Here is a 19,461-nt window from a genome sequence, read left to right as displayed (position 1 = left end):
CTCGTAGGGACTCTCTGGAGAATTAAGCGCATGTATTAGCACAGTAAGCCGACACTAAGCTAGGGCCTCTCCGTGTCTCTGACCAGTTGAGGTGAGAACACAGGTGTCACCCAGCCTGCAGCTCTACAAATATATGTCAAAACACGTGCCAGCACCCAGGAGGATCCAACACTTCTAGTAGAGTGAGCTCGCAGCCTGAGCGGGCAGGGCATGCCTTGTGCTTGGTAAGGTATCCACTATCTAGTGGTATCCACTATCCAGTGGGCCATCCTCTGCTCGGAGACAGCCTTTCCCCTCTGCTTGCCTCTGTAACAGACAAAGAGCTGGTCTAAAGATTTGCGTCTGGTCCACATACATTCAAAATGCTCGGATGGGACAGAGCAAAGCTAGGGCTGGGTCTGCCTCCTCCGGGGGCAGCGCTTGCAGGTTCACTGCCAGTTCTTTGAAAGGAGTGGTAGGATCCTTGGGCACATAGCCAGGCTGAGGTCTCAGTACTAGTGCTGTAGAAAGAAGTGAGACTGAACTGCTGGACTCAGTCAAGTCAAGTCACCTTTATTTATATAGGGCTTTTTACTATGCAGATTGTGTCAAAGCAGCTTTACAACTGGTAAATAATTTTGTCTGCACAGCAGCTCTTAAAGAAAATGGTGTCAGTATCCATCTTAAGTAAATTCAGTACTGATTCATTCCGATGTAAGAAACAATAGTTATTAATTTAGTTAATTTATCTATATCAGCACTGGAGTAAACGGTGATGTCATCATCCATCTCAGTTCAGTTTGCATACAATGGTGTTGATGCAGGCAGATCAAAGCACTGTTGAATATAAAATGTCAAGTGTCCCCAACTAAGCAAGCCAAAGGCGACTGCGGCAAGGAACCCAAACTCCAACAGGTGACATCAGGTGGCTAACAGGTGTTAAAAATCGTGTCAAGGTCGCAGGTCCTCGATCTCACCTGGATATGGCCCAGATCGACTGACTACGGTAAACCTCGGAATAAACAGAGAGACTAATATTAGCATAGATGCCATTCTTCTTCTGATGTAACGAGTACATCTAGTGTTATAGGAAGTGTTTCCGGTTCCAGCTGATCTAATTTATGCAGCCTAACAATCCTTTAACGGATTTGAAAATATAAATTGATAATGTGTTATGTGTATGCCAGGTTAACCCTTTGAGTGGTACAGTCCCACATATGGGATTTTTATATCTCTATTATTCTTCCAGTTCACCAGCCACTTGCATATATTTCGGGAGAAACTGATGAATTCACCTGCTGTAAATCTGACTGACAGAACTGCAGTGCAAACTAAGATGGTGGCGTCCATCTTGAATTATAGATCAAGATAAACATCATTTATAAAGGTTTTAAAATGACAAAACACACTCACTTACACATATTTGAGAATCGGAATACCAGATAGTTGATGTAAGCAAGTTTGTGAATATTTTAAATAAAAAAGGAAAAACAAAATAATAGCGATCCATCTGTCATACAGTGTTATTGTGACTGCGTTCAGCGCATGTGACATGCATGGCGCGTCGCCATGGAAACAATAAAGGCAAATGTTCTAAAATAACGGTCACCTTAAAAAAAACTCACTCTGGGGGGTCAGTTAGAATATTTTAAACTCACGCTTGAAAGGGTTAAAGAGATGCATTTTTAGTCTAGATTTAAAATGACAGAGTGTGTCTGCCTCCCGAACAATGCTAGGAAGATTGTTCCAGAGTTTAGGTGCCAAATAGGAGAAAGATCTACCGCCTGCAGTTGATTTTGATATTCTAGGTATTATCAGCTGGCCTGAATTCTGAGAATCCTGAATTCTGAGAGAAAACTCACTCTGGGGGGGTCAGTTAGAATATTTTAAACTCACGCTTGAAATGGTTAAAGAGATGCATTTTTAGTCTAGATTTAAAATGACAGAGTGTGTCTGCCTCCAGAACAATGCTAGGAAGATTGTTCCAGAGTTTAGGTGCCAAATAGGAGAAAGATCTACCGCCTGCAGTTGATTTTGATATTCTAGGTATTATCAGCTGGCCTGAATTCTGAGATTGCAATAGACGTGAAGGACTATAATGCATTAAGAGGTTGTTGGGGATGAGTTATGGGTATAGGAGGGCCTGGGCTTAGTAAATGGTTGTAGTTTTGGGGCTTATGTTTTATCTCAGTAGTATCAGAATGTTGGGTTGTACTTGGATGAGAGAGAACACACTTCGGGGATTGATCACCTTGGCAGGCAGTCTCAGAGGAGGGTGTCTGGTGTTTAAAGAGCTGAAACACCCAATAATCCTGAGGTACATCACTGATGACGTGTCCTTTGGATAGATAAGTTAATTTTTGGACCTGGGATATACCAACACATATTTAAACCTAACCATCACAGAAGAAATTATTTTGAAGATAATTGGGCTATCCCTGGACCTGTGACTTACCTAAACCCTAGCACTCACAGGAAACTCCAATATCTTCACCCATTTATTAATTCATTTATTTGAAAATCATATTATTACAATTATTTCCTAATTTTTTTTAAATTTCATAAATCCTTTTTCTTCAGCCAATCCTCATGTTCAGGCCCTTCGGAAACCACGTGCCCAACCACTTGATCCAAAATCTTTCCATCCTCAACCTGTCCTTCTTATTCCACTCCGGGTTGTGCTCCAGCCCACAGACTTTCAAATTCTGTATCTCATGCCTTTTAAAATGATGCACTATGTGCCCCTTCCGTGATGTCCCCTTCCTCACCCCGTGCCGGTGCCCCCACATCCTTGTGAGGATTGAGTTCTTGGTTTCCCCCACATACCTTTTGCCACACAAGGAGCACCTGATGAGATTCTTTCGATTAAGGGGAATAGCCTGGTTCATCTTATAGACCCCTGATCGTCCCCCTCTCACCAAGGTGCCCCCTGTCCTCTCCTTGCTCTTCCCGTTGACTGGGCCCAGTTTACTATGCACCAGCATATCACATAGGTTCTTACCCCTCCTATAAGCTGCCACCATCAAATATTGAGCCCCCAGTGCCTCATCCTGGGTTAACCTATTAAAATTCCTCCCAATCCCCCAGGCCAGGCCTCTGGCAGTCCTAGAGAATTGGACCACCAGTGGAAGTATTCTTTTTTGTTGCAAGGTGCGGCCCCCATCCCGCACTACTGCCTCCTCCTTTGCCACGGCCCTCAGGAATCGCCTGGAGTAAACCTCTCCTCCTCAGTGCCCAAAAACAATATCTTAACCACCTCCACCTTCAGCCTTCTTTTTATTTACACTGGTTATTTCAGCCTTCACTATGCCTTTAAAAACGTGCGAATGATGGTGACTGTCCCGGTGAAGCAAAGTGTGTGTGTCAGTGCTCATAAAATATACCCTTGAGTCCAGCCGCCCAGAGTCCTGGAACCCAGGCCCTTTAAAAATGGTTGTGTCCAGGAAATTGATCTCATCCTCCCTTTTTTCCACCTTCACCCGGATGGATGGGTGGTGCTTATTCAGGGTCCCCACAAAGTCATTGAAGCCCTCCTCAGTGTCCTCCCAGATACCCCATATGTCATCCAAATACCTCCAATAATGACTGGGCCTGCTCTTGCATTTCAGGAAAACTGACTCTTCCCAGTCCGCCATGTAAATGTTTGCATATGCAGGGGCAAACCTTTTCCCCATGGCCGTACCCTTCACCTGCAGAAAGTGACGCCCATTGAACCCAAAGTCATTCCTCCTAAGGCTTAACTCCAGCAGCCTTAGAATACTCTGACCCGGCCTACCCCCCTCTGGAAATTTGCATAGGCATTTTGTGACCGCCTCCAGTCCCCTCTCTATCTCTATGTTGGTGTACAGGCTTTCCACATCCATAGAGAAGAGACTGGCGCCAAGACCTATTCTTATTCCCTGTACCTTTTCCAGAAAATCATAAGTGTCTCTAACATAGCTGGCATATCTAGTGGAGAGCGGACCCAGGTGACACAGTCCGTCACTATCGGGAGTGTACTGCACGTACTGCACCTGCTTAGCACTCAAGAAATCCCCCTCCCACAACCGCCCCAGCTCTTCTCTAATCAACCCCACTTACTCAGGAAAAATAGGCTCCTGCAACTCTTTATAAAACTCCTTATCCTCCAACTGCCTCATAGACTCCCTAACATACTGTTCTCAATTCATTATTACAACCATACTCCCCTTATCTGCCGGCTTAATAATCAATGAGTGGCCTGAGTACCTTCAGAGCCTCCCACTCCCCTCTCGACAAGTTACTATTCTCCCGAACCTCCCTCATACCCCTCATAATTTTTTATATCCTTCTCAATTATCCTCCACACCAATTCCCCCACCTGGCATATCTGCGGCTCCCACTCAGACGCACATGTGAAGTGAACCCTCTGCCCTTCCCCTTCCCCTTCCTCCCCCTCAAAAAAGTCGGCCAGCTTCAGCCTCCTATGATATGCTGTAAGGCCTGCCTCCACCTCCAACCTATTCCAGCTGGTCCTCCCCATATCCTTAGGAATAAAGGACAACCCCCTCTGCAAGACTGCCAACTCCATTTTATTAAAAACTCTAGTTCAGGAGAGGTTCACCACGGTCCCCAAGCTTTGGTTGACCGGGTGCCTGTCATCCCAGTCCAGTGGGTAAAATCCTGTTCCATCTTTAAGTGTTCATACGGTAAGGCCTCTAGTGCCCTGCCCATGCTGGTGATGTGTGCGTTTATGCAATTCAGCATGCTGCACTGCTCCTTTGGAAGATGCCTGTTGAACCCAGGTGAAAAAAAAGTACACTTCTATAATGTACTTAAAGTGCTCTATTTCCGTGCACTAATTTTGTACTTAATATACTAAAAATTCGGTAACACTTTATAATAACGTTCAGTTTTAAGTCATTTATGAATTATTAGTTAATGATTAACAAATCATTTACAAAACATGAATAAACATTTATAAATGATTGATAAGTGATATACTAATATTTTATGAATGTTTTATAAATTCAGTTATAAGTCATTTATAAATTATTTGTTAATTATGAACAAATAATTTACAAAACATGGCTATACATTCATAAATGATTAATAAATGATTTGTTAACATTTTATGAATGTTTTATTAGTTCAGTTATGAGACATAAGTTATTAGTTAATGATGAATGAATCATTTACAAAACATTACAATATACGTTCATAAATGAATAACAAGTGTTATGCTAACAATTTACAAATGTGTTGTAAGTTATCTTAATTAAATAAATCAAACATATCATTAGTAGATGGTTTATAAGTTATTAGTCAAGACATTATTTATCACTTATAATAACTGATGTATTTATGACAAAATTGTTTTAGTATCATTATCTCAATAAACAATTGTTAATCATGAACAAATGAAGAACAAACCATTAGTAAATGCTCAGTATATGATTTATTGATGAAGTTGTAAGCTGGTCTGTGTTCAAAAGCACAAACATGCAGGTATGCTAAAGCACTATTTTTAAGAAGAGTAATTTATTTGTTTTGAAGTGGATAAACATTTATAAATGCCTTACAGTCAGGTGATTCCAGTGGATTATATTAAATCCTTTCACTCATCGGCACAGACTTGTGTTCTGTGTGGAGTGTGTGGGGTCTAGTGATGAGGTCATCCTCTGATCCGGATTTACCTTCCACTGAAGCTCACATCAGATGCACAGAGTTAAACACTCCATGTGTGTCAGAGAAGACAGCTGTCTATACCCTCACCAGTCAGCACTTACACTGCAGTACACACTACAAAGTGTTCAACACCTGTTATAGATGATGTGTAAACGCATGGATAAATCATTTACAAAGCTTTCTGCATACCCTATTGTAAAGTGTAAACTATTCATCACTTATAAATGTGTTACATATCATTTGCAGATCTTCTTTATAAATTATGTACAAACTGCAATTTGTAAATTTACCATTTATTTGCCATATGCAAAGTATATCTTTCAGTTACAGGATATAAAAATCAATATGAATCCCGATATTAATATTATATATTTTCATATAAAAATTATAATATTTTTATGCAAGTATATTTTACTATTATATAGATATCTTTGAGCCCCTAACTCACCCCTTATACCTAAACATGACCACTTTTTAGCCACTTCACAAAAATAAAAACGCAATATAGATATATTAACAGTGACTGTTATCTTAGTTGATATACTGTTGTATAAAAAGAATAATTTTAAGCTCCCTACTCCACCCTATAACCTTAAGCATAACCATTTTGACAATATACGTAGTGTAACAGGCAGATAAATGTACATTAGTCACAATAATTTATTTAAAACATTACAAAAAGCAGTATACAGAACAGACAAAACGACGCGTGTGCTACATTACCAGCGAAATGACAGCAAATCATAATTTTGTGTGAGTAACAGAATGAAATTAAAGTGTTAAATCGCTGCAAACATTCCTCCGATCTGCATTTCCATCCTTTCAAGCGTTGCGTTGAATCTAACACAGTAACTTAAATTCGCCATGTCGCAAACACTCTATGGTAGTCGCAAATCATATGTGACAGCCAATAAGGAGTGAGGTTTGACGTCATTGCCGCAAACCTGTGTCGTTTTGTTAGACGCGCCAATTTTAATTTGAAAGTTATGAAACGGCAGATTGATACGATTATTAATGTATAATGGTTATATTACGTTATAAGAATATTTTCCTCACATGATGGCATCGTACGACTTCTGAAGACTTGAAAATAATGCACGAAATAATGGATTACGTTTATTATCATTTTATGGTGCATTTTCATGTTATGGTGAGGAGCTGTTCCATGAAAAACAAGATAAAAATTAAATGATTAAGTGCTGGTTAAACAGATTTTGCTTCAGGCATCTTATTTGGAAGCACTGCAGTCACATGAAGTGGTGTCTGGATGTGGCCTAGTCTTCAGAGCTGATTACGAGAGTCAAACTTACTACTGCAAATGGCTTTAATGATAGTAACTTTGGTGTGCAGTTGAAGGTGCTTGTTTTGAAAGACCTTTCGTCTGAGATTGCCAAAGGTTGCACAGATTAGTTTTATCAGGTTGTGATTGACATTGCAGTCCTCTGATGGGATGCTGCCTAGTTTTTATGGTTAAAGCAGACGTAATGGGTGGTTTTGCTGGACCTCCATTGGCATGCTATATCACCTCCATATTACAAGAGTTGACTGACAGGCAGAGTCTGCTGTAAGTCTTCACAGCAGCAGCAAGGATAGCCTGAAGTCTAGAGCGATCCAACTACTTCTTTCAGGCTTGCCATGATGAAGCTTTGTAACACATTGGAGGAAGATGTGTACCAACACAGACTCTTGTCATGCATTGAATGTACAGTATTATACTACTTTTAAAAACTAATGCCTTTCACTCAACCAAACTGTGTTATATTATGTATGTTGTTTATTTTTTGATGAACTAGAGACTTAAAATGATTGTCAATGTTGTAATCAACATTGTGTAACCTGATGTGTTTTTAAATAAAATGGATCAAGTTAAAAGTAAACAATCAGCAGCTGACCACTGATGCAATATAAACCTGGTGTTTTCCTTTTGTCAATACACAGGTATGATATCTCTTGTGATAAGTGGTCAGAGTCTAATTAACACAAAAATAAGATAATTGGACTCTTGGTGATGTCAACTGTACCTCATGGTTCAATTTAACCTTAAGCCTCCCCTTGAGTGCTACTTAGTGTGTATTTACTGCCAAGTTGTAAGTTTGACCCTTATTATAGTAACAAAAACATAGAGGACCCTTGAGATAGGTCTAGCTAAACAAAGTCCAGTAATGAGTGATGAATTAAACTTTGTGTAACTTTGCCCCCTTATGACAGTAGTTAGGGAACTCTTAGAAAGCTCTATCACCATGACTCTTAAATGTCAGTTAGACCTTATAATAATAATTATAATAAATTAAAAAATGATAACAATTGTAAAAAATGAAAGCAGAAAAAAAAGTTTATTGGCTATTCACCCATGGTGTTTCCCTGTCAAAGGCCAGAGACGCTGGGATAGGCTCCAACATCCCTACGGCCCTACATAGGACAAACAGATTGGATGGATGGATGGAAAAATCACCATATGCACATTTAAAGAGCCTGATCAAATTTAGAATTTTAATTTTGAAATGTTGCCTTTCCACAACTTTTTATATAAGTTGTTTAACTGATAACACCAGTGACAAGAAATCAAGGGACAATGATTTATATTTGAAATATAGAATATTTGTTTATATGTCACCTGCAAAACCTGAAAGTACAAACCTTTCAGCATTGATGGTGCCTTTCCAGATGTGTAAGCTGCCCATGCCACACGCACTCATGCAACCCCCTACCATCAGAGATGCAGGCTTCTGAACTGAGAGCTGATAACAACTTGGGTCGTCCTTGTCCTCTTTAGTCCGGATGACATGGCATCCCAGTTTTCCAAAAAGAACTTAAAATTTTGATTCGTCTGACCACAGAACAGTTTTGCACTTTGCCACAGTCCATTTTAAATGAGCCTTGGCCCAGAGAAAACGGCTGCACTTCTGGATCATGTTTAGATATGGCTTCTTTTTTGACCTATAGAGTTTTAGCCGGCAACGGCGAATGGCACAGTGGATTGTGTTCATCGACAATGTTTTCTGGAAGTATTCCTGAGCCCATGTTGTGATTTCCATTACAGTAGCATTCCTGTATGTGATGCAGTGCCGTCTAAGGCCCGAAGATCACGGGCATCCAGTATGGTTTTCCGGCCTTGACCCTTTCGCACAGAGATTGTTCCAGATTCTCTGAATCTTTGGATGATATTATGCACTGTAGATGATGATAACTTCAAACTCTTTGCAATTTTTCTCTAAGAAACTCCTTTTTGATATTGCTCCACTATTTTTTGCCACACCATTGGGGGAATTGGTGATCCTCTGCCCATCTTGACTTCTGAAAGACACTGCCACTCTGAGAGGCTCTTTTTATACCCAATCTTGTTGCCAATTGACCTAATAAGTTGCAAATTGGTCCTCCAGCTGTTCCTTATTTGTACATTTAACTTTTTCGGCCTCTTATTGCTACCTGTCCCAACTTTTTTGGAATGTGTAGCTCTAATGAAATCCAAAATGAGTCAATATTTGGCATGACATTTCAAAATGTCTCACTTTCAACATTTGATATGTTATCTATATTCTATTGTGAATAAAAAATAATTTTATGAGATTTGTAAATTACTGCATTCCTAATTTATTCACAATTTGTACAGTGTCCCAACTTTTTTGGAATCGTGGTTTATATATTGACGGAATGCTACTTTTTAGTTGCCAACAACAAAAAGGGCCCATATGATGACATCCACTAGAATGGGCAATGCTAACCATCCAAACCTTAAACAACATGTTGTTTTTTGTTGTTGTTGTTGTTGTTGTTGTTGTTTTGTTTAATTTTTTTCCATCTTGTTACATAATTAATTATTTTACAGACTCATGGGAACACGCATGGTTTATTTAGAGACCATGATTTCATTTCAAGCTTTCATTTCACTCAAACATGTGAGAACGAGCAAAGATTTCAGTTCATCAGTGTAATGGGAAGAGCACATGATTAATGCATGAAAGGCCTAAATAATAAGTATAACTTTACATCTAGTTAACTAAAGTTATTTGTGAATTTTCTGCTGTTTATATGATGAAACATTCATTGAACATTTAACTTGTAAAAGTCAGCTGGATTTTTTTTTCTTCACAGCAGCACAGTATAACAAAGAGGCTTTTATTCATATAGTGAAAGTGAAATCACAGAATCACATGATTGTGTGCAATAATAGTATTTTTTATTTATCACTCTCAAATGTATATCTCTAGTTGGTTGTTTAATACAAATGTTTTGCATTCATTATGTTGGAGCATTTCAATCTACTTTGCTTTTGTGGATGGCACTGGACCGTTACTTTGCAATTTGCAAACCTCTTTACTATCACAAATACACGGAAATCCCTAACTTTCTAAAGTTTGTTGTTGTGCCATTAATCAGAAATGGACTCCTGGTAGTCACCATGGTCACTCTGGCTGGAAAATTGTCATTTTGTTCAACAAATGTGATCGATCACTGTTTTTGTGAACACATGGCATTGGTTCAGTTAGCATGTGGAGATATATCTATTAATAACTTGGTTGGACTTTTGACTGCTTTCCTTATACCAACTGCAGATTGCATTCTCATTACTGCTTCCTACATTGTGATTTTTGCCTCTGTGTTTAAATCTGGTAAGGCCCAAATAAAGCCCATAAACACCTGCATTACTCACATCATTGTTATGTTTTTTACTTTGACTTTTGCCCTGATTGCATTCTTGTCATACAGAATAAGAAATAATTTTTCTCCCAGTAGTCGTGTATTTGTGAGCACAATGTACTTACTTTTTCCAAGTTGTTTTAACCCAATTATTTATGGAGTGAGAACAAAAGAAATAAGACAAAGGTTTCTTCAGTTTATTAAAAAGGTATAAAAGTCTGTCCTTTGTAAAGAAATCTAAAAGAGGTAAATATGCAATACTGTGACATTTAAATAAGGATTTGTTGTTTTGTTAAAGCTATAGTTTAAAACGGCTATTATGTAGGCCCTATTTGAAAATATGAGACTGAAAATATGTTAATAATGGACATACTGTAAACAATGATGGTAATTAAGAAGAATGATATCATTGTGCACAATTTTTGTATACAGAAATGGAGGTAATAAAGGCAAGGCAAGGCAAGGCAAGGCAATTTTATTTGTATAGCACATTTCATACACAATGGTAATTCAAAGTGCTTTACATAAAGAATAATAATAAAAATAGAACATAAGGAATAGAAATAACAGTAAAAACAGAGAATTTTACCGCAATATTTAAAATGCTTTAAAAGTCAGAATCAAGATGATAAAATACATTAAAAATGAAATAAAAACAGGAAAAGGAATTTAAAGAATAAAAAGATAATACGTATAAAATAAAGTGCAAACAGTTCGGACATAGCACAGTGCTCAATCAGCAAATGCATAGATAAAAAGATGTGTTTTGAGTCTGGATTTGAATGTGGCTACTGTAGGAGCACACCTGATCTCTTCTGGAAGCTGGTTCCAGCTGCGGCTGGCGTAACAGCTAAAAGCAGACTCTCCCTGCTTTGAGTGAACCCTTGGTATTTTTAAGTGTGTTGATCCTGATGATCTGAGTGATCTGTTAGGTTTATATTCTATGAGCATATCTGCAATGTATTGAGGTCCTAGGCCATTGAGTGATTTATAAACGAGTAACAGTACTTTAAAATCAATTCTAAATGCAACTGGAAGCCAGTGCAAGGACCTGAGGACTGGTGTGATGTGTTCATGTTTTCGGGTTCTGCTCAGTATCCTGGCAGCAGCGTTCTGTACGAGCTGCAGTTGTCTTATGGTCTTTTTGGGAAGGCCAGTGAGGAGCCCATTACAGTAATCCACCCTGCTGGTGATGAAAGCATGAACAAGTTTCTCTAAGTCTTGACTGGAGACAAAGCATCTAATTCTTGCTATATTTTTGAGATGATAATATGCTGATTTAGTTATTGTCTTTACATGGCTACTGAAACTCAGGTCTGACTCCAGAATCACAGCAAGATTCCTGACTTGATTTTTAGTTGTTTGACCCCTAGAGTGAAGGTACGTGTTCACTTTGAGAACTTCGTCTTTGTTTCCAAATGCAATGACTTCAGTTTTGTCTTTGTTTAACTGAAGGAAGTTTAGGCACATCCAATTTTTAATTTCATCAATGCATTGGCACAGGGAGTCAATGGGGCTGTAGTCGTTAGGTGAGAGGGCTAGGTAAATCTGGGTGTCATCTGCATAGCTGTGATATGCAGTTTGGTTCTTTCTCATTATTTGGCTCAGTGGCAGCATATATAGGTTGAACAGGAGGGGTGCAAGTATTGAACCTTGAGGGACTCCGCATGTCATGGATGTCCACTCAGACTTATAGTCACCGATACTCACATAATAACCTCTCCCTTCTAAGTATGACCTGAACCATTTAAGGACCATCCCAGAAAGCCCAACCCAGTTTTCGAGCCTGTCAAGAAGAATGTTGTGATCAACAGTGTCAAACGCAGCACTGAGGTCAAGTAAAACCAGCACTGATAATTTACCTGAATCTGTGTTTAGGCGAATATCATTTATTATCTTTATGAGTGCTGTCTCTGTGCTGTGATGCGGTCGGAAACCAGATTGAAAGTTGTCAAAGTATCCATTCAAGCTTAAGAACTTGTTCAGCTGATTGAAAACAACTTTTTCAATGATCTTGCCTATGAAAGGAAGATTTGAGATTGGCCTGTAGTTGCTCAATATGGTGTTATCCAGATTGCTCTTTTTCAGGAGGGGCTTAACAACTGCAGTTTTCAGGGATTTTGGAAAAGTCCCAGAGAGAAGTGAGGCATTTACCACTTCTAGGAGATCTGCTTCTAAACAGTTAAACACTCTTTTGAAAAAAGATGTGGGAAGTGTGTCAAGGGCGCAGGTTGATGTTTTAAGGTGCTGTACTGTTTCTTCCAAAATTTTACCATCAATTGCTTCGAAATCAGACATAATAGCTACTTTCTGAGGTTGTGATCTGATCTGTTTTACCCCAGTGCAGCTCAAGGATGTGCTGATCGCCTTTCTGATATTATTAATTTTCTCAGAGAAGAAGGAAGCAAACTCACAACATTTGCTGTCTGAGAGCATTTCACTAGGAATCTGACTTGGGGGGTTTGTTAGTCTCTCTACAGTAGCAAAAAGAGTGCGGGTGTTGTTTAAGTTTCTGTTTATTATATTTGAGAAGAAGGTCTGTCTAGCTTTGCCTAATTCCACATTGAAAGCATGAAGAATATCTTTATAGATGTTATAATGAATTTCAAGTTTTGTCTTTCGCCACATGCGCTCAGCTTTTCTGCATTGTCTTTTCATATTTTGCACTGCTGTTGAGTTTCTCCACGGTGCTTTTTGTCTGCCACTTTTCTTCCTGACTTTCACAGGAGCAATGTTATCAATAACATTCTGTACTTTTGAGTTAAAAGAATCAAGGAGAAAATCAACAGAGTCTGCAGATATGCTTGGTGTTAAAGATATAGCCTTCATAAACAGTGCACTAGTATTCTCATTTAAGCATCGCTTTTTGCCCGAGACAGATCTAGCTTCAACAGTCGGACAGATCAATATTTCAAAGAAAATACAGAAATGATCAGATAGCACTACATCCTTAATGACAATGGATGAAATGTTTAGACCCTTACTAATAATTAAATCTAGAGTGTGTCCACGATTGTGTGTAGGTCCATGTACATGCTGAGTCAGATCAAAAGTATTCAGAACAGTTATGATTTCTTTTGCCATATTGGATTCTGCATTGTCTATGTGGATGTTAAAGTCCCCAGTAATAACAAAACAGTCAAACTCTGAGGAAATTGCTGATAACAGTTCTGTAAAATCCTCCACAAAGGCTGGAGAGTATTTTGGAGGCCTGTAAATAACTATAAGTAGAATGCGAGAAGCACCTTTTAACACAATACCTAAATATTCGAAAGACAAGTAATCCCCAAATGACACTTGCTTGCATTGATAGACATCTTTAAATAGAGCAGCAACACCTCCACCTCTCCTAACAGCTCTGCAGACACTCATAAAAGTAAAGTTAGGAGGGGCTGTTTCATTCAGGATTGTTGCACTGCAGCTGTCTTCAAGCCATGTTTCATTTAGAAGCATAAAATCTAGGTTGTTTGTGGTTATTAAATCATTGACTAGAAGTGATTTATTTTTAAGTGAGCGGATGTTTAAAAGTGCTAACTTAACAGTCTTACTTTCTGTCTCTACAGTAATCTTAGTTTGACGTGTAATAGGTAGCAGATTAAATGGGTTTGCCAAACGGTTTGAAAAGGCCTTAGGCTTTCTATAACGTAATAAAACAGAAATAGAGAAAGCTACAGGCACACTGGGTTCCCGCTTGTTCTGTAAACAATTGATAAAGTCACTGTTATCGTAGCGGGGACCCGACACACATCACTGAGAGCTGTTATCGGTTGTTTTTGATTCACCTAGAACAGATGGAGGAGGGTGAGGGCCCTGGCGTTGTGGCAGGGGCCGAAGAGCTCTCACAGGAGGAGGGGGTGGCCGAGCTGGGCCCACAGGCTTTGGTGGTTTCGGGGCTTGACGCTTTTTTGTTGATATCTGGGGGCTCGCAGCAAAAGAGTGGGAGAGTTTGGTTCCAGCATACACCAGTTCCTCCATTTTCTCTGAAAAGCACAGAAGAGGGGATGCTGGAGAGAGGGATAACGTGTCCGGTGAGAGGGGCTGTTGCTCTGGTGTTACCGGAGGCTGTAATATGCTGTCCTGGCTTCCCTGGCTGTTTTCCCAAAAGTCGTCCTTGGGTGCTGAATCTTGGAGCAGTTCTAACACGTCACTGTCTCTCGGTGAGCTCTGTGGGCAGGGCTCAGTTAGGATTGTGTTCGTGAGCAGTGGTTGTTGTGGCTGCGTGGTGTTATCATTGACCTTGTGGGAAGTGTCAACCGCATGTCCATTCAGCTGCTGAAGTGAAGTCCTGTGGTCAGTTGTACTCTGTCCAGGTGTGTTTGTGCCATTCAGGTTGAGTGGATTTGCACACACTGCTGAAGGATGATGGAGGCAGAAGTAGATATTGTCCTTTAGCACTCTTGAGCCCAGTTTATTTGGGTGCAGGCCATCATGAGTGAACAATTGTCTCTGACTCCAGAACAGATTGAAGTTGTCGATGAAGTTCAGTCCTTTTAAGTTGCAGGTTTTTTGCAGCCATGTGTTAAGTCCAAGCAACCGTGTGAATCTATTTGTTCCTCTTGCTGGGAGTGGTCCACTGATGAACAACTGAACTTTTAGTCTTTTAAGCATTTCAAAAAGTTCATTGAAATACCTCTTAAGGAGTTCTGACTGCTCCTTCCGAATATCATTCTTCCCCACATGAATGATTAGTCGATTTGCAGTCTTATATTTCATCAGAATGCTCTTAAGTTCCCTGTTTACATCAGAAACTGTTGCTTGTGGAAGGCAGCATGTAGTTGTATCCCTGCTGCTAATGTTTCTGATAATAGAGTCACCCACTATCAGAGTCCTGGGCTCGGCTGCTCTAAGAGCTGAGTGCCGCTGACTGTTCAACCTTGAGCGGCAGTTAGCATCGGTGTTAGCTGCTGGCTGATTTGATCGGTGTCCGATCATGTTTGGGGATTCCTCACCCACATTCATCAAGTCTGGAGATTCCTCACCCACATTCATTAACACTTCAAATCTGTTCTCCAGATGTATTGGCGGTGGTAGGGAGCTAGTGTTTGGGGTAGAGGATGCTACTGCATTAATATGTGATACTCGTGACAATCTAATGTCTCGAGTGCCTTTGGGTCTCGCTCCCTGTGTGTGCCATCGATTAATGTGCTGATCAGTTCCGGCACTCAGTACGGTCTGTTTAGGGGCATTAGATTCATGGGACTCACCGGCTTTGTGCTGAGGACGTCCATGACGAAGCTCTGTTTTGTGTTCCTTCTGGTTTGGTAGTCCCGCAAGTAACTTTGTTTCAAGAACTGCAATCCTTTGTAGAAGTCTGTGGCAGTTTGTGCAGCAGATAGATTCTTCAACCAGAAGAGGCATATTATTTCGTGAGGCATATTTTTTTTTTCGTGCTTACTGATAAAGAAAAAAAAAAGAAGAAAACAACAATAATACACAGCATTCTCCATTAGCTACAATTGTTCTCGTTCCTGCTCAAAAAAAACCCTACAAAATACAAAATAGAAGAACATCCTTTTACTCCATTTATCCTACTCTCCTTTTTATAGAAATACAACCAACTGCCTGTATATTTTCTATTCGTGCTTACTGATATATATACACCTTTAAAAGAAACCAATTTCTATGGAGCAAACAAAACTTTAAAAAATATTGAAACTCTTTTTCATCACTGAAAATTCTAGGGGCACGTTTTTTGCATGTCATGTCTACACCATAAAAGAAATCTTGTAAAATGTACTCTAATATAATACAATATTTGAAATATGGATATTTGTTTATATGCCACTTGCAAAAAGTATATTGTCAGAATGCTATTTTTTTAGTAGCCAAAAAACAAAAAGGGCCCATATGGTGACATCCACTAGAATGGGCAATGCTAACCATCCAAACCTTGAACAACACGAACAACACGTTTTTTTTGTTGTTTTGTTTTTTTTCATCTTGTTACATAATTAATTATTTTACAGACTCATGGGAACACGCATGGTGTATTTAGAGACCATGATTTCATTTCAAGATTTCATTTCACTCAAACATGTAAGAACGAGCATTATCATAGTAAAACAAATGAGCAAAGATTTCAGTTCATCAATGTAATGGGAAGAGCACATGTTAATGCATGAAAGGCCTAAATAATAAGTATAACTTTACATCTAGTTTACTACAGTTATTTGTGAATTTTTTGCTGTTTATATGATGAAACATTCATTGAACATTTAACTTGTAAAAGTCAGCTGGATTTTTTTTCTTCACAACAGCACAGTATAACAAAGAGGCTTTTATTCATATAGTGAAAGTGAAATCACAGAATCACATGATTGTGTGCAATAATAGTATTTTTTTATTTATCACTCTCAAATGTAGCATAGCCTACTATACATACATGGAAAAATGTTTGTTATCTTTAGGCTTTAATCCTTATTTACCAAAACCCTGTTTGTAAAGGGATTGAACAGCATGAAGAATCTTTCTGCACCAAATATTTCATTCACAGACTTCATGTTAAATGGTTTTTATAGCCTAGGGGAATGGAGGCCCTTTTTATTTATTCCTTTCTTTCTGATGTTTTTATTGGCTATCACAGCAAATTCTATTCTCATATATTTAATTATATCTCAAAAGTCTCTGCATTCTCCTATGTATGTACTAATAGGTGTTATGGCAGTGTTAGACTTGATCGGGCCTATATCTTCTGTACCCAGCATGCTTCTTAGCTTGTTATTTAACTGGAGTGGGATATCTCTAGTTGGTTGTTTAATACAAATGTTTTGCATTCATTATGTTGGATCATTTCAGTCCACTTTGCTTTTGTGGATGGCACTGGACCGTTACTTTGCAATTTGCAAACCTCTTTACTATCACAAATACATGGAAATTCCTAACTTTCTAAAGTATGTTGTTGTGCCATTAATCAGAAATGGAATCCTGAATGTCACCATAGTCTCTCTGGCTGGAAAATTGTCATTTTGTTCAACAAATGTTATCGATCACTGTTTTTGTGAACACATGGCATTGGTTCAGTTAGCATGTGGAGATATATCAATTAATAACTTGGTTGGACTTTTGTCTACTTTCCTTATACCAACTGCAGATTTTATTATCATTACTGCTTCCTACATTGTGATTTTTGCCTCTGTGTTTAAATCTGGTAAGGCCCAAATAAAGGCCATAAACACCTGCATTACTCACATCATTGTTATGTTATTTACTTTGATTTTTGCCCTGATTGCATTCTTGTCATACAGAGCAAAAAATAATAATTTTTCTCCCAATAGTCGTGTATTTGTGAGCGCAATGTACTTACTTTTTCCAAGTTGTTTTAACCCAATTATTTATGGAGTGAGAACAAAAGAAATAAGACAAAGGTTTCTTCAGTTTATTAGAAAGGTATAAGTCTGTCCTTTGTACAGAAATCTAAAAGAAGTAAATATGCAATAATGTGCCATTTAAATAAGGATTTGTTGTTTTGTTAAAGCTATAGTTTAAAACGCTTATTATGTAGGCCATATTTGAAAATATGAGACTGAAAATATGTTAATAATGGACATACTGTAAACAATGATGGTAATTTAGAAGAATGATATCATTGTGCACAATTTTTGTATACACAAATGGAGTTAATAAAGCAAAAAATAAATAAATAAATAAATACACAGCATTCTCCATCAGCTACAATTGTTCTCGTGCCTGCTCAAAAAAAACCTACAAAATAGAAGAACATCCTTTTACTCCATTTATACTACTCTCCTTGTAAGAGAAATACAACCAATTGCCTATATATGTTCTATTCGTGCTTACTGATGTGTGATATATATATATTATAAAGAATTTCTATGGAGCAAACAAATTATTTACTTCTCCAGCAGTACTGATTGCTACCAGGAGAGGGAGACAACAATGTATTGAGGAAATTGAAGAAAGAAATAACATGAACTTGCATATCTTTTTTAATACTACTTTATTATTTCACTTAACACTTATGTTTTATTATTATTATTAATATATACCAGAAATATGCTTTCTAGCAAAGCACTGGCCATGGCAATCATTATCCAAAACAATTTCCTAATGTGTTATTTCGTATAATGCCCTCTGTCATTATTTTTTATTTTTTATTTTTAATATAATTTCTTTAAACACTACATTTTTGGATTTTTAATAATATTTTTCTGATAACATTTCAAAAATTCTATTCTATTTTATGCTTGTGCTTAGATGCTTAAATATAATTTAACTCATAAACTCAAATGTAGTGTTGGAGTGCTCATTGCCACCCACTCCAGCTAGTGGTGGCCTTGGAAAGTTTACATAACTCACAAAAATACAAACAAACACAATAAACAAACAATAGCAACCCACAGGGCTAAGACTCCCCACGTAGGAGTTATCACCAAAATGATTTATCCAAAAAATTTAGACAAAAAAGTTCCACCACCACAGGAAGACAAGAGATCATTCCACACATGGGACCCCAGCTCATGAAATAAATCACAAATAAGTACATAGATGATCAAGACTTAAATGATTCACAATTAGATAGTTGGGTTCATAGAGCTCACAATCAACAAAGCATACAGTGCTCAGCATAAATAAGTACACCTCCTTTGAAAAGTAACATTTTAAACAATCTCAAAGAACACAAAAACAAGTTTTATATAACATCTGTTTAACTTATAACATGAAAGTAAGATTTCCCGAGCTTCCCGAGGAGCTACGCGGTGGAGAACTTCGCACAACAGTTCTCCGCCGCACAGAAGCAGGCTGAGGCTATCAAACACGTCATGCCCCGGCGGTCCGCTGCTGCCTCCACCCTACTGCCGGTGGCTCAGCCTCAGTCCGCTCATCGCCGAGGGCACCCACCCGCGTCGTCCTCCGCCCCTGCTAAGTCGGCAAAGCAGCAGCCAATATGTTCCCAAAGTTCCTACAATTCCCTTCAGAGATCAGGTAGTGAACCTGCAAGCACTGCTTTCGGAGGTGGCAGACCCAGCCCTAGCTTTGCTCTGTCCCGTCCGCGCTCTGCGTGTGTACATAGACAGAATACGAAGCTGTAGGACCTCAGACCAGCTCTTTGTCTGTTATGAAGGCCAGCAGAAGGGAAAGGCTGTCTCCAAGCAGAGAATGGCCTACTGGATAGTGGATGCCATCACTCTGGCGTACGACTCCCAGGGCGTGCCTCGCCCGATTGGGTCAGATATCTGT

The 19,461-nt window shown here is 38.8% G+C and overlaps 2 protein-coding genes across 2 annotated transcripts; both read left to right on the top strand.

The window, feature by feature from the left end:
• Nucleotides 1–9,485: 9,485 nt before the first annotated feature.
• On the top strand, nt 9,486–10,477 carry LOC125249513 (olfactory receptor 52K1-like). The gene is made up of 2 exons (XM_048161820.1): nt 9,486–9,521; nt 9,797–10,477. Exons 1-2 carry the CDS (start codon nt 9,486–9,488, stop codon nt 10,475–10,477), a joined length of 717 nt encoding a protein of 238 aa, XP_048017777.1.
• A 5,828-nt stretch (nt 10,478–16,305) lies between these two features.
• LOC125249060 (olfactory receptor 52K2-like) lies at nt 16,306–17,925 on the top strand. The gene has a single exon (XM_048161251.1). The coding sequence runs from the start codon at nt 16,720–16,722 to the stop codon at nt 17,653–17,655; it is 936 nt and encodes a 311-aa protein (XP_048017208.1). The 5' UTR covers nt 16,306–16,719; the 3' UTR covers nt 17,656–17,925.
• Nucleotides 17,926–19,461: the final 1,536 nt, after the last annotated feature.

Source organism: Megalobrama amblycephala, linkage group LG16 (genome assembly GCF_018812025.1).
Source record: "Megalobrama amblycephala isolate DHTTF-2021 linkage group LG16, ASM1881202v1, whole genome shotgun sequence".
Lineage (NCBI taxonomy): Eukaryota > Metazoa > Chordata > Actinopteri > Cypriniformes > Xenocyprididae > Megalobrama > Megalobrama amblycephala.
Note: the sequence above shows the minus strand (reverse complement) of the source record. Positions and strands in the feature narration are given on the sequence as shown.

Excerpts from the sequence above, each read along its gene's own strand:
- LOC125249513 (XM_048161820.1), top strand. The coding sequence starts at position 9,486 with ATGATTTCATTTCAAGCTTTCATTTCACTCAAACAT. Across the intron at positions 9,522-9,796 it reads CTTTCATTTCACTCAAACAT|TATTTTTTATTTATCACTCT; the intron begins GTGAGAACGAGC and ends GTGCAATAATAG.
- LOC125249060 (XM_048161251.1), top strand. The coding sequence starts at position 16,720 with ATGAAGAATCTTTCTGCACCAAATATTTCATTCACAGACTTCATGTTA.